The 13,191-nt window shown below is 40.1% G+C and overlaps 2 protein-coding genes across 2 annotated transcripts in view; both read left to right on the top strand.

Moving 5' to 3' along the window:
* The window catches only part of LOC132116876 (vitelline membrane outer layer protein 1-like), a 55,545-nt gene that overhangs the window by 15,085 nt on the left and 27,269 nt on the right, over positions 1-13,191 (top strand). The gene's annotated exons all lie outside the window — the stretch shown is intronic.
* LOC132116879 (vitelline membrane outer layer protein 1-like) lies at positions 1,440-2,931 on the top strand. The gene is made up of 5 exons (XM_059525744.1): positions 1,440-1,640; positions 1,821-1,945; positions 2,093-2,207; positions 2,532-2,709; positions 2,793-2,931. The coding sequence occupies exons 1-4, from the start codon at positions 1,452-1,454 to the stop codon at positions 2,706-2,708; spliced, it is 606 nt and encodes a 201-aa protein (XP_059381727.1). The 5' UTR covers positions 1,440-1,451; the 3' UTR covers position 2,709; positions 2,793-2,931.

The raw sequence follows: 13,191 nt of genomic DNA on the forward strand, positions 1-13,191 counted from the left end.
ATGTATAACTAGAATAAGAAATAAGAAAATGAACAGTGTTCATATGATACTTTGCAGGAAGAAATATATATTTGCAGAGCAAGCTCAGATCAGTTACCTGAAGAATAAGTGTTTATTCATATTATTGTTCCAGTCAATGATCAAGATATCAATGCAAATCTAAATGACTAAGCTATAGAAAATTACAATGAATTAAAGGCTGTAAAGAACCGTGCACTATTGAAGACTTAATATACTGACAACATTAATTAATAAGATGCACTCAGGAGGAGCCCAAACTACACTCAATGGCCAAGTGATGTGATATTGGCACAGTCTCTGTGTAATAAACAATTCTTTGAGACGGTATAGTGCTCAAGTTGAAAAAAGACATTTAGTTCCCACTTCTCAAGACATCTTCAAAATTGAATTGAATTGTTTATTACAGGCTTCAAATTAAAGGAACTTCTTTGGCATTAATGATTCCATAATGAACCACTAACATCTATAAAATATTTCCATTACATAAAAGTTCCTTTATAGTGCAGAAATGTCTTTTGAGTATTACAATTTTGTTTTCTTTTCGCTTAAACGTCTTATTTCTGTTTTACAGTATCTATACATTTGATCTGATTGTCTACACTCACTCAGTGTTTGTCTAAAGTGTGTTTACATGCAGGCGATTGATTTTAATATTCAAGTTAATTTAGTCATTTGCATTGTCTTGATCATTGACTGGAACAATAATTTAAAATAAATGACATTTCTTATATAGTTTTTCTTATTTCTTAAGCTTCACGTTTGACTGCCCTTCCCTTATGAAACAAAAATATATTGCAGTATATTGAAAAATATCATGTAATATATTAGGCATATATTCTTATATATATTTATTTTTTCCAATATATTGCAATATTTTGAAAGCGGCAATCATTTCTATATTTTGCAATATATAATATAATATTTGTATCATCAATATATTATTCAATGTATTCAAATATATAATATATTTGAAAATAAAAAGGGAAAATAATATATTACAATATATCACAATATATTTTAAGAAATATATTGATAAATATATTTTCCTTTCGTAAGGGTTGTGTAACTGTCTTTCATTATGTGCACATCATGGTCACAACTAGACAAAACAAGAAATATACCTCAGACACCAGATGCACCTTTATGATAAGAGCAACCAAGAACACACACACACACTCATATGTTCATACACACATCTTTGTAGTCATACTTCTTAATAGCCATATAGGGTATTTTTTACCTCTGAGTAGTTAGTCTGATTAGTCTATGTTGTTGTATGAATCTGTGTTGTATAAATATGACCCTTCTTCCTTCATAAAGTTTAGAATTTTATGGTAGTGCACTCTCTGTGATTGCTTGATCCATTAATTAATTTCATCAGTATCTTGATCCATCAGGCCAGGTCTGCAGCAATGCATCACTTCATTTTCATGATGTTTTCAATGCTATTCATTACTGGGCTACAGGTGAGCATTCAGACTGTAGAAAAACGTGTTGAGCGAAGCATCGACAGACAGTATAAATCTGAGCTGACCGTGCCGAATGGAGGGGGCTGGGGGTCGTGGGGTCAGAGGGACATGTGTCCAGCTGGAACGTACGCTGCAGGATTCAGTCTAAGGGTAAGCTAAGAATCGACTTACAGTAGTATGGTGTTTGTTTAATGCTTGACCGTGTTGGTGCTGGTGACTGAAAGTTGAAGGTTCAAACCCTTATATAAATAAACTCTAGAGATTGGAGTTCAGATTACTCCTTTTCTCTTTCAAGTTTGTCCTAGTGTTGTTGTTTTGTTTTGTCTTAAGGTGGAAGCTCCTGTTGGTCGAGATGATGACACTGCACTCAACGGGATCCGTCTTCACTGCATTGCATCTAAAGCCTCATCAAACTCGTTTCGCAGCTACTCCACAATTCAGTCAGATGTAGGCAGGTAATGGTTCTACAGAGTAATGTAGCAGGTTTGCAGTTATTGAGAGTTGTTATGATAAGAGTTAGTTTCTTCATAAGCTAGAAAAATTAATGTTCTTGAAAATAACATTTGGTTTGATCAATAAAAGTGTTTTTTATTTTTCTTCAGCTGGGGTCAATGGACAGATATCAAATGGTGTTCTTCTGGATTCTTGACTGCGTTTCAGCTGAGAGTCGAACGCTCTCAAGGAGATGGTGACGATACGGCCGCAAACAACATCATATGAGTTTGTGCTTTTGTGGTGTGCTGAAAATCCTTTAACCTCAATTGGTTTTATTAATTTTTTTTGGTTACCTAATTTTTTTTTTTTTTTTGGAACTGATTGATTGTAGGCCTCAATGGTCTGCGCCTCAGTTTTAGAGTTAAAATAATTATTTGTGGATAATTTGGTCAATATTAACTAAAGCTGAGTAGCCACTGAAACCAGTTTTGTGCTACAGGCCTCTGATCAAATTGCAAGTTTCAAGAGATTGGTTTGCCTTGTTTTGTTAGTATTGATGAAACAACATATTTTATTATAATGTTGTTACATCCAAATGTTTTCAGGTTCAGATGCAGTGAAGGGACTTTACAGGGGGACGGCACAAACTGGGGTGACTGGGGCTCCTGGAGTCAAACATGTGGAGGAAAAGGGATTTGTGGTCTCAAGACACGGATTGAAGGGCCTCAAGGACGAGGAGATGACACCGCTCTCAATGACATGATCATGTTCTGCTGTGATTAAGGTGATGTTAACACAAACAAACACTCGGATCAGAGCAACACTGTTTGGAAGATCTAGTTTATCTGAGTTTGGCTTTTGTTTCAGGTGTTAGAGGACGACAAGAACAGCAAGAAGATCAGATGGATCATAATTGATCAGCATACTGATATGAGCTCATATTAACCATGTCATACAACAGCTTTTCAAAAAATAAAACCTGAGATGTGATCAGGACCTAAACACACTTACACAACTCACTTATTGTGTCTCATCAATTCATGCATTACACCATCCACAAACTCAATACTCTACAATAACTGTAAAGCTGTAAACCTGCTTTTTTCCTGAGGGAATAATCAGTGGGGCTTGTTAGATGAGGCCACAGTAAATCTTGGGGTGGCACAACAAAATAATTAAAAGTTCCACTTAATGTGTGTTATGCATATTTACTTTTGTTTCTGGCTAATGTATTAATATGATTTAAATAAGCAATTATTTACTTTTTAAAAAGTGTAAGTCTTTTAAATAATTATACATCAGCAAATATATGGACAAAACCAAAAAAGGGACAATATTAGTCTAAAACACTTTACAGTCCAAATATTCTCTTCATACTTTCATTGTACAAATTCATAGGACAGGCCATGTCTAAAATGAATAATGAACATCTAAACAAAATACATTAAAACATAGAAAATGAACATTTTAACAGAGCTACTCGCAACTAATCCATATCCCTGCTTTATTAGACCAAAAAACTTATAAATACAGCTTTATTCTTCTATTGCTGTGTCTTTTTGCAAACACAAACAAGTGTGTTCCTACAAGTACCTAGTCATCCATATTGACAACATGTTTACATGGCAGATTCATGTTGACATGTTATGTGCCAAACTTCAACCAAGATTGAACTTTTTGAGGAGACTCCGCCTTTATGGTGTCAATTAAAAAATCATGACTGAGTTTTACCATGCTGTTCTAGAGAGTATAATCAGGCATGGGATTCAAGCTTGGTATGGCAATCTCTCTATACAATAAAAAAAATCTGACTTTCTCAGATTGTCCGGATTGCCATGAAAATCGTGGACCTCAAAGACTATCCATCTCTCCAAACATTATTTGAGCAGTCCGTGCAAAGAGGGGCTCATAAGATACTGGCTGATTCTTCTCACATCTTACACCCTGAGTACGTGCTTCTGCCTTCAGGTAGAAGGTATAGAGTGCCCAAATGTTGATTCAGTTGGTTTAAAAATTATTATATATGTGTATATGCAGCATATGATCATCTTAAGCACAGAAAAACTGTGCTCACATGCTGCAGTGCTCACAGTTAATGCAAGAGTTTTAAAGTTTAAACATCTCATGGAAATCCTCCCTATACTGCTCAAGAAAGACAGTGACTGCGTTTACATGCATCCAATAACCCATTCAAAACCGGGATATTAGCAATAACCCGGTCGCGCACGGCCATGTAAACACCGGCAAAAACCCGAATATGCTCATATCCCGGTTTTTAAAAACCGGGATGTTATCCCTGGGGTACCCTCTTTCTATGCCGAATGTTTCAGAAACCCGAATAGTGACCTTAACCCGACCATAACCCGAATTTTAACTGCATGTAAACGTAGTCTATGAAGTTTACTAAATTGGATGGCATTTCCGCACCGCTGGTTTTCTTCCTTTCAAGAACTCGTTTAAGTTGTGGAATTTCGTATTCTAGATTCTCAGTGCTACAGTTGCATTGTGAGGCAAACAGACACATACATCTTTCTCACAAAACATGGGACTTCCAGGATTCAAGGCTTGTATCCCTTCCATTGTGATACAACTCTCTTTAGAAAACCTTCTTTTAATCTCAGAGAAAAGTACATCAACAATTGGAAAGAAGGAGCCTGTCCTAAATGATTCCTTATCTGTGCTGATCTGTCTCTGAGCTATTGGTGTAGAAATGTAATACCCCTTCAATCCTAGAGTTTGGTGTGACCTGATGTCCAGAAGATACAACATTGACACTGCATTGCTCAGTAAGAGTCCTTGTGTTGTCCCAAATTTAATTGAAGATAGAGCTCTCTCTGTGTCCATTCAATGTGTCAACAAGTAAATCAACAAGAGTAAAAACTATGCCCAAATTAATTTGTGAGGACTGTAAAATGTCCGACAGATGCTTGATCTGACCAAAATTTTTGGTGAGTGTATAAGGAGGCAAATAAACTAGAGATCTATTGGGGCTAAAAGACCTCTTGCTTCAACATCTCTGTCAGCATTTCTGTCTTCAGAGATTTGTTTAAGTAGTTGTATGATGGCTGGCAGTCTTTCCTTAACTGTTTTGCATGCATTATGCTACATGTCCACCGTGTCTCTATCAACCTTTGCAGTTTTCTTGGCAACCCCTTGATACATGTCTCTCTGCACCTCTATCAACATTTGGTGTAAATAGGACCCTTACATAAAAACGTAGAGCTTCTGTAACAGAGAAAAGAAACAGCTGGCTTCAGGAAGGAATTTCACTCTGTCAACCAATACCAAGTTTAAGCAGTGTGCATTTCAGCGTATATAGAAGGGTAATGGGGCCTCTGCTTTAATGCGTGCCTGCACACCTGGGTTTTTACCACTTGATCACCTGCGATGCAGAGGGCTTTACATGTGAGACAGGTTCCATAAATGTCCTGGAGGGAGGCAAGAGAGACACCAGTGATCTTCTCAGCTGCTCTCACTATGCGTTGAAGGGTCTCCCGGCAGGATGTGTTGCAGGCTCCATACCACATAGTGATGAAGCTCGACAGGATGCTCTCGATGGTGCCTCTGTAGAAGGTGCGCACGATGGGGCTGGGGCTATGGCTCTTCTCAGTTTGAGGAGGAATTAGAGACGCTGCTGTGCTTTCTTGGTCAGTGCTGCTGTGTTTTCAGTCCAGGGGGCGCCCTTTGTGATGTCCAAACCCAGGAACCTGGTGCTGCTCACTCTCTCCACAAACACACCATTGATGGTCAGAGGAGCATGCTGAGTGTGTGCTGTCCTGAAGTCAACTACAATCTCCATCTTCTCCACGTTCAGAGAGAGATTGTTGTCACTGCACCACCTGACCAGGTGGCTTACTTCACGCCTGTAGTTTATCTCTGTTGCTGATTAGATTCACTAAAGTTGTGTCATCCGTGGTCATGCACTTTAATTGTAAAGTGTAGTGCTGAAATTCTAATTTTGTAGTAAAAATGCCATTTAAAGGATTTTTCGCCGAAGCGAACCAGAGTGAATCGTACGCACGGCAGAGAACGCAGTACTCGTTTCCTTTTCTAGAGAGAACCAAGGTTACGTTAGGAACCGAGTACGTTCTCTTACGAGAGTTCTCTCGTACTGCATCTTAGCTAAGACGCTGCGGGAACCCAATGTAAAACTCCGTGCGTGCGGAGATCACACACCAATAAACCTGGAAGCGAAGCCCAGGATCACAGAGAGTCCTAGAACAGTAGGGGGGAACCCTCCGTCCCCATATCTAGCAGCGTCCGTAGACGTGACAATATGACATCACATATTCAAGGCAAGACTTGACTAATGTGGAAATGTGGGTCTGACGCAATACTGCCCATATAACAGTTGGCAGCGCATCGCGCTTGCGATCTCAGAGTTCCAATCAGGACACTGATTCAACTATACCGACAACAGCTTTGCTTGCATCCCACTAGACCACGCCCACGATGAGGCGACGCCTCTCGTGGAGTGCGCTCTGACACCCAGTGGGCCCTGAAGGCCCCTGGAAGTGTAAGCTAACGCTATAGCGTCAACTATCCATCTGGATAGGCTCTGTTTCGAAACAGCCATTCCCTTGGAACGTCCACTGAACGAGACAAACAGCTGCTCAGTCTGTCTGAAGACAGCAGAGCGAGACACATAAGCTCTTAAAGCCCTAACGGGGCAAAGAAGACTTGAGTCTCCATCCTCTTCTGACACCGACAGGGCAGACAGGGAAATAACCTGAGCCCGAAACGGTGTGTTGAGGGATTTCGGCACATAACCGTGCCTAGGTTTGAGTATGACTCTTGAGTCATTAGGCCCAAACTCCAAGCATGTCGGGCTCACCGAGAGCGCGTGCAGATCACGCGTGCAGAAGCGAGAGCCAACAAAAACACTGTCTTGAATGACAGATGTTTGAGGCTAATCGTGTGGATAGGCTCGAAAGGGGAACCTTTCATGGCCTCCAAAACCGTGAGCATGGAGGGGGCTCTGCCCTTATCCAACAGCTCCTGTAGGAAGGAGAGAACCTCCGTCACCTCACAATCGAGGGGTGAACGTCCCCGAGCTGTGCACCAGCTGGAGAATACTGACCACTTCGAGGCATATAGCCGTCGAGTCGACGGAGCTCTAGCCTGAGTGATAGTATTTAGCACTCCCACTGAGAGATCAGCGGGTAACCGTTAAGCGCCCACACATGGAGGGACCACAACTCCCATTGAGGGTGCCGAATCGAGCCCCTGGCCTGCGAGATAAATTAACATCTCAATAAGACAAAAGCTGAAACAAATCCATCATCAAGGCATTAATTAAAATATGGGTCCATAATCCACTGTTTCCTCCAGTAAAAAAGTGGGAGAGAAATCTGCACAACTGCAAAACAACTATGTGTGGTTGGATTTTGATGTGGGAGACAACAAGAGATGGACTTTTTCACTGGAGGAAACATTAGTTTTAACTATGATCTAACTTTAATTAGATTGTGGACTAAAATGTTTTCATGATGGATTTGTTTCAGCTTTTGTCTTAATGAGACGTTACACTGAGGTCCTGATGGTCTGTGGTCATTAAAAATTTCAAAATATTTTTCGAAAAGAGTAGAGGTGTTACTCCGGCATCCTGGCCAAATTTGCCCTTTGACCCTCGGACCTCGGTCTTGGACTCGAGTCCGGACTCGAGACATTTTTCTGTCGTCTCGGACTCGTTGCATTTGCACTCGGACTTGTCTCAGACTTGGCCATTGGACTCGCCAAGTCTTCTAGTTGGTCTCGACCGAGTCCAGCAAAAAAAAAATAAATAAAAAAATTCTCCTTCAAAACAAAATTTTGCATGATGTCGTGACTGAAAATGTGTGGAAAACGCTAGGCGCGCTGCTCTCCTTATCAATCTCCTACAATCAGGCCAGGAACACACTGAACAAAGAGATTAGAGCGGCTAAAAAGACCTACGCTAAAAAGTTGGAAGAACAGTTTACTTCCAACGACTCTACTTCAGTTTGGAGAGGACTGAGAGCCATCACAAACTACAAGACACCACCCCCTTGCACTGAGGCTAATCAACGACTTGCTAACGACCTGAATGAGTTTTATTGTAGTTTTGAAACCCCCAACACCCACTCTGACCATCTCCCTACACAACCATTAACACCTCCTGCAATCCCCCTCTCCATACCTCCTGCTCTTCAAATCTGTGAAGATGATGTGCGCCAGGTCTTCAAGAAAAACAAAAGAAGAAAAGCACCAGGCCCAGATGGCGTTACACCAGCCTGTCTGAAAATCTGTGCTGACCAGCTGGCCCCCATCTTTTCACAGATCTTCAACAGATCTCTGGAGTTGTGTGAAGTGCCTTCCTGCTTCAAACGCTCCACCATAATCCCCATTCCAAAGAAACCCAAGATAACAGGACTTAACGACTACAGACCTGTGGCTCTAACGTCTGTCGTCATGAAGTCGTTTGAAAAACTGGTTCTGGCTTATCTGAAGGACATCACTGGACCCTTACTGGACCCCCTGCAGTTTGCGTACCGAGCAAACAGGTCCGTGGATGATGCAATCAACATGGGATTGCACTTCATCCTGCAACATCTGGATAAAACAGGGACTTATGTGAGTATCCTGTTTGTGGACTTTAGTTCGGCTTTCAACACCATCATCCCAACAACCCTCCAGACCAAACTGACCCAGCTCTCTGTTCCTAGCTCTATCTGTCAGTGGATCACCAGCTTTCTGACAGATAGGCAACAGTTAGTGAGACTGGGGAAATTCATGTCAAACAGCTGCTCCACCAACACTGGTGCCCCTCAGGGATGTGTTCTCTCCCCTCTGCTCTTCTCCCTGTACACCAATGACTGCACCTCTAAAGACCCCTCTGTCAAGCTCCTGAAGTTTGCAGACGACACTACAGTCATCGGCCTCATCCAGGACGGGTCTGCTTACAGACAAGAGGTTGAGCAGCTGGCTGTCTGGTGCAGTCTTAACAACCTGGAGCTGAACACGCTCAAAACAGTGGAGATGATTGTGGACTTTAGGAGAAACCCCCCTGCACTCCCCCCACTCACCATCATGAACAGCACTGTGGCTGCAGTGAAGTCATTCAGATTCCTGGGAACCACCATCTCTCAGGACCTGAAGTGGGACAATCACATTGACTCCATTGTGAAAAAAGCCCAACAAAGGTTGTACTTCCTTCGCCAGCTGAGGAAGTTTAACCTGCCACAGGAGCTGCTGAAACAGTTCTACTCAGCCGTCATTGAGTCAGTCCTGTGTACTTCAATTACTGTCTGGTTTGGTTCAGCTACAAAATCAGATATCAGAAGACTACAGAGAACTGTTCGGACTGCTGAAAGGATTATTGGTGCTCCCCTGCCCACCCTTCAAGAACTGTACACATCCAGAGTGAGGAAAAGGGCTCAGAATATCACTCTGGATCCCTCACATCCAAGTCACCCCATCTTTGAACTTTTGCCATCTGGCCGGCGCCTCAGAGCCGCAAATACCAGAACAGCAAGGCACAAGAATAGTTTCTTCCCCCAGGCAATCTACCTCATGAACAGTTAAATGTTTCCCACTTAAACTTATGCAAAAAATGTGTAATATCCTTATATTTATTTGTTACCCCTCCATCCTAGAACGTTCCTGCATCTCACTCAATCCTATTCCATTATCATTTATAGCACAATTGTTTATACACTTATTTATTTGCCAATTTGTAATTCTCCTTTTTTGTAAATTTTTTTTTTTTTGGTCTGTGTGTTGTTGTCTCTGTGTACTGGAAGCTTATGTCACTAAAACAAATTCCTTGTATGCACAAGCATACTTGGCAATAAAGCTCTTTCTGATTCTGATTCTTATTTCCAAAGCACTCTGTAGCCTGCGCTTGCGCTCCAGTGGCGTCTGCTGTTGCTGGGCAACCATGACCAGCTCTCCATGAAGACGCAGAAGTTTCAGCAAAGAATAAATGGATTTCCAGCACTAGAAATCCCTTGCAGCAGCTCTGCTAATAGATTAATTTAAAAAATGGCTATCCTTGGACAGCTTTGATCATCTGTTTCTCCATCTTAGCTTTCAGTATTGTTCAAGGGAAAGGATGTGCATGACCAGCGGTGCACTTACTGCGACCTGGAAAGTTTAGATGTTTCTAATTAAATTTTCTACCTGTTAGATTGTGTTTTACACCTAGATAGCCTTAAACGTACCCTTTACAATAATGAAATACTAATTATTGTTGTACACTATAGGGGTTGCAAGACTACTGATTTTTACTAGTCGATTTCTTTAATAAAAAATGCTTGTGTTACTCGACTACTCGTGGTTCATTGTAAATGAAAACACATTAAATAGTTTTTTTTTATCAATAAACGCTTGTTAATGTATAGCCTTATGCAACAATTACATATGTAAATTTTAAAAACTTTATAATTATGACATTACATATTTAAATTTTCATGTAACAGCCAGTATTTGTATCTGTAACAATCACAACATTTTTCGTATCTGCATTCGGATACAACGTCTTACAGTTACTTGATAAGACCGTTATGACTTTTTATATTTTTTTTTTCGTAGTTATCACTGAACAAGTATATCGTGTTAAACTAAAATAATTATTAATTTCTAAAATAATATTTATCATGCAAGCAGAGAGATGTCATGATAAACGTTTAGTGATCATCGGAACACGACTGAATCAATTAAATGCGCACATTTTCATTACGCAGAACACTTTAATCGAGTCTTAATGCTTAGTGAACTTCACTAAACAGATTTGTGTGCCGCGCAAACCAGCAAAAGGTAAAGATACAAACATGCAAGACAACTAGACAATGTATCCGTATCTAAGCTGATTATTAGCCTACTCTTGAGAGAGAACTGATTTGGTTTTTGAGAGACTAAGATGCGCAACGCTGCTGTTTGATTGGTGCGCTGTGCTTATTCCATTCATTCGTATCATATCATAGCCTAAGCTTTAAATCATTGCCTTTTAAATATATATAAATACTATAACGTGTATGATGTATTATTATAGGTAAAATTACTCAACGCTCTGATTTCTGAGAGATGCACAGAGAGGCGACAACAATGCGGTGTTTGATTTGCGCTCTTTTCACTCATAAAGTTTACATTCATTCACTTCTTGCGCTGATCCCCTGGCTCACCTGTTATCTAGCAAACACCGGACTGTGCCAGCTTCAGCCGAGTATTCAGGCAGAATTATTAATTGTCCGTTATTCATTTTTTAAGCCATTATCGCAGCCATTCCGAATAACAGATATCCCAAGTCTCCCGGAAGTTCCGGGAGTCTCCCGCATAGTGAAAGCGGCTCCCTGAGACCCGCAAATTAGTTAAAATCTCCCGGAATCTAGACCGAGCGAGCAAAAGCACGCATGCGAAACAGATACTGTGTTTCAAACCGTAGCGCACGCACGGCAGAGAGAGAGAGGGAGCGAGAGACCTTGCGTGTGTGTGCTAATGTGCGTGTGTGCGAAGCGCATGTAAGACAGAGAGCATCCTAGGTATTCGGTTTCAGGCACAACCCTAATTATTACATTACATATTTTATTTTTTACATGCAACATAGATAAGGTCATATAGTAGGCTAACAGCCCCACGCAATATTGTAATTCTAAAATTCAAGTCGTACTTGCAAACACTTTGTATGCATTATGATTAATGCATGCTGGAGTAGTCATTTGTTTCCGACAGCGCAGAGTAGTCTATGCAAGCCCTGTACAGTATGACAAAAATGTTGCTGTATTTATGTGCGCATGCCCAGTAGAGCCAAACTTATCACTTCTAGCCTTAACCGCACACATTTGTCATATCCCGAGCTTTGCAGGTGTCTGTGCACTGTGCCAAGGCATCAGTCATTTAAATTTTTGACCACAGACATAATGTCAGCAAAAGCATTATAGTTTATAGTTTAGATCCCAGGGTCGGACTGGGAGTAAAATCAGTACTCATTACCAGGGCCCCAAAGGAAGAGAGGGCCCTTGGAAAGTATGAATCTGAAATATATTTTATTTTATCTGGATATTTTCATGGGTGGGGGGCATGGGGGCCCATCAGGACTGCCTATGCATAGGGCCCGGGATCTTGTGTAACGCCCCTGTTAGCTTTAACCCTAATTATACACACTTGAACCAGCTAATCAAGCTCTTACTAGACACACTAATCTTCCAGGTGTGTTAATGCCAGTTGGAGCTAAACTTTTCAGAACATTGGCCATCCAGGATCTAGTTTGGAGACCCCTGTCCTACGGAGTTGTTACTTTGCACATGCTTTTGCCAACATCAGGTTGGCTTGATGTTGGACGTTCGAGAGTCTCAAATTTAAGGACCATCTCTAAAGTTACATGCGATATTGGTATATACTTTTCTAACGTCAGTAGCATTTGAGGAGAATGACTTAAAGTCATAAAAACAACTGTAATTGTTCATCTGGGTGTCAGCTATAATGCACAGTTGAATTGAATGTTTGATATTTATTAAAATAAACTGTAAATCATATGTAAATTATGCTAGTTTTTCACATGGGCTCAAACGCAATTCTCAATAGCATTTGAGGAGAAAGACTTGCAGTCATAAAACAACTGTAATGTGTTCATTTAGGTGTCAGCTACAATGCACACCTTATAGATTTTTAATATATATTAAAATAAATTATAAATCATTTAGGTAAAAACTAGGCCCGTTTATCACTTTCAGGCACATTCCTGTGAAAGTTTTTTTTTTTTCAGGTTCCCTTACAAAAATTACCCATGGTTTTAACAATAACACCACAAATCATTGTTCTTGTAGCCATGGTAACTGCAAATTAACCATGGTTTTGTTACTTCAAATAATAATTTACAAATTATTAATATATTTTAATATTTTTTTTATGTTGTTGTTGTTATAAAAACAGACCTAAGCCATCAATATAGCCTTTAAAATGACTTAAAATGCATTATATAAAAAAAAATGAGGCAATAATGATTAGTTAATAATAACACTGTTAAAATGCATAATGTAGGCAAATACAAAATAAACAATTTATGAACATCTTATTACAAATGCCAAATGCCATGTAATTGCTGCTGTTACACTTACATTACAATCAAATCCTCGTTTAGGCTAGTGACCAAACATTTAATTCAAATATTCACTTAATCTTTCATTTTTGGGCCACCTTTTTGTTATAGATGACACAGCCTTTATAATTTCTTCAACAAAAAAAAACATGCATATCACAACCCTTGCAAAAATAAACCATGGTTTTATCATAATAAAACTGCTTAATTTCC

The sequence above is a fragment of the Carassius carassius genome, chromosome 36 (assembly GCF_963082965.1).
Source record: "Carassius carassius chromosome 36, fCarCar2.1, whole genome shotgun sequence".
Taxonomy (NCBI): domain Eukaryota; kingdom Metazoa; phylum Chordata; class Actinopteri; order Cypriniformes; family Cyprinidae; genus Carassius; species Carassius carassius.

Excerpts from the sequence above, each read along its gene's own strand:
- LOC132116879 (XM_059525744.1), top strand. The coding sequence starts at position 1,452 with ATGATGTTTTCAATGCTATTCATTACTGGGCTACAGGTGAGCATTCAG. Across the intron at positions 1,641-1,820 it reads CTGCAGGATTCAGTCTAAGG|GTGGAAGCTCCTGTTGGTCG; the intron begins GTAAGCTAAGAA and ends TTTTGTCTTAAG. Across the intron at positions 1,946-2,092 it reads ATTCAGTCAGATGTAGGCAG|CTGGGGTCAATGGACAGATA; the intron begins GTAATGGTTCTA and ends ATTTTTCTTCAG.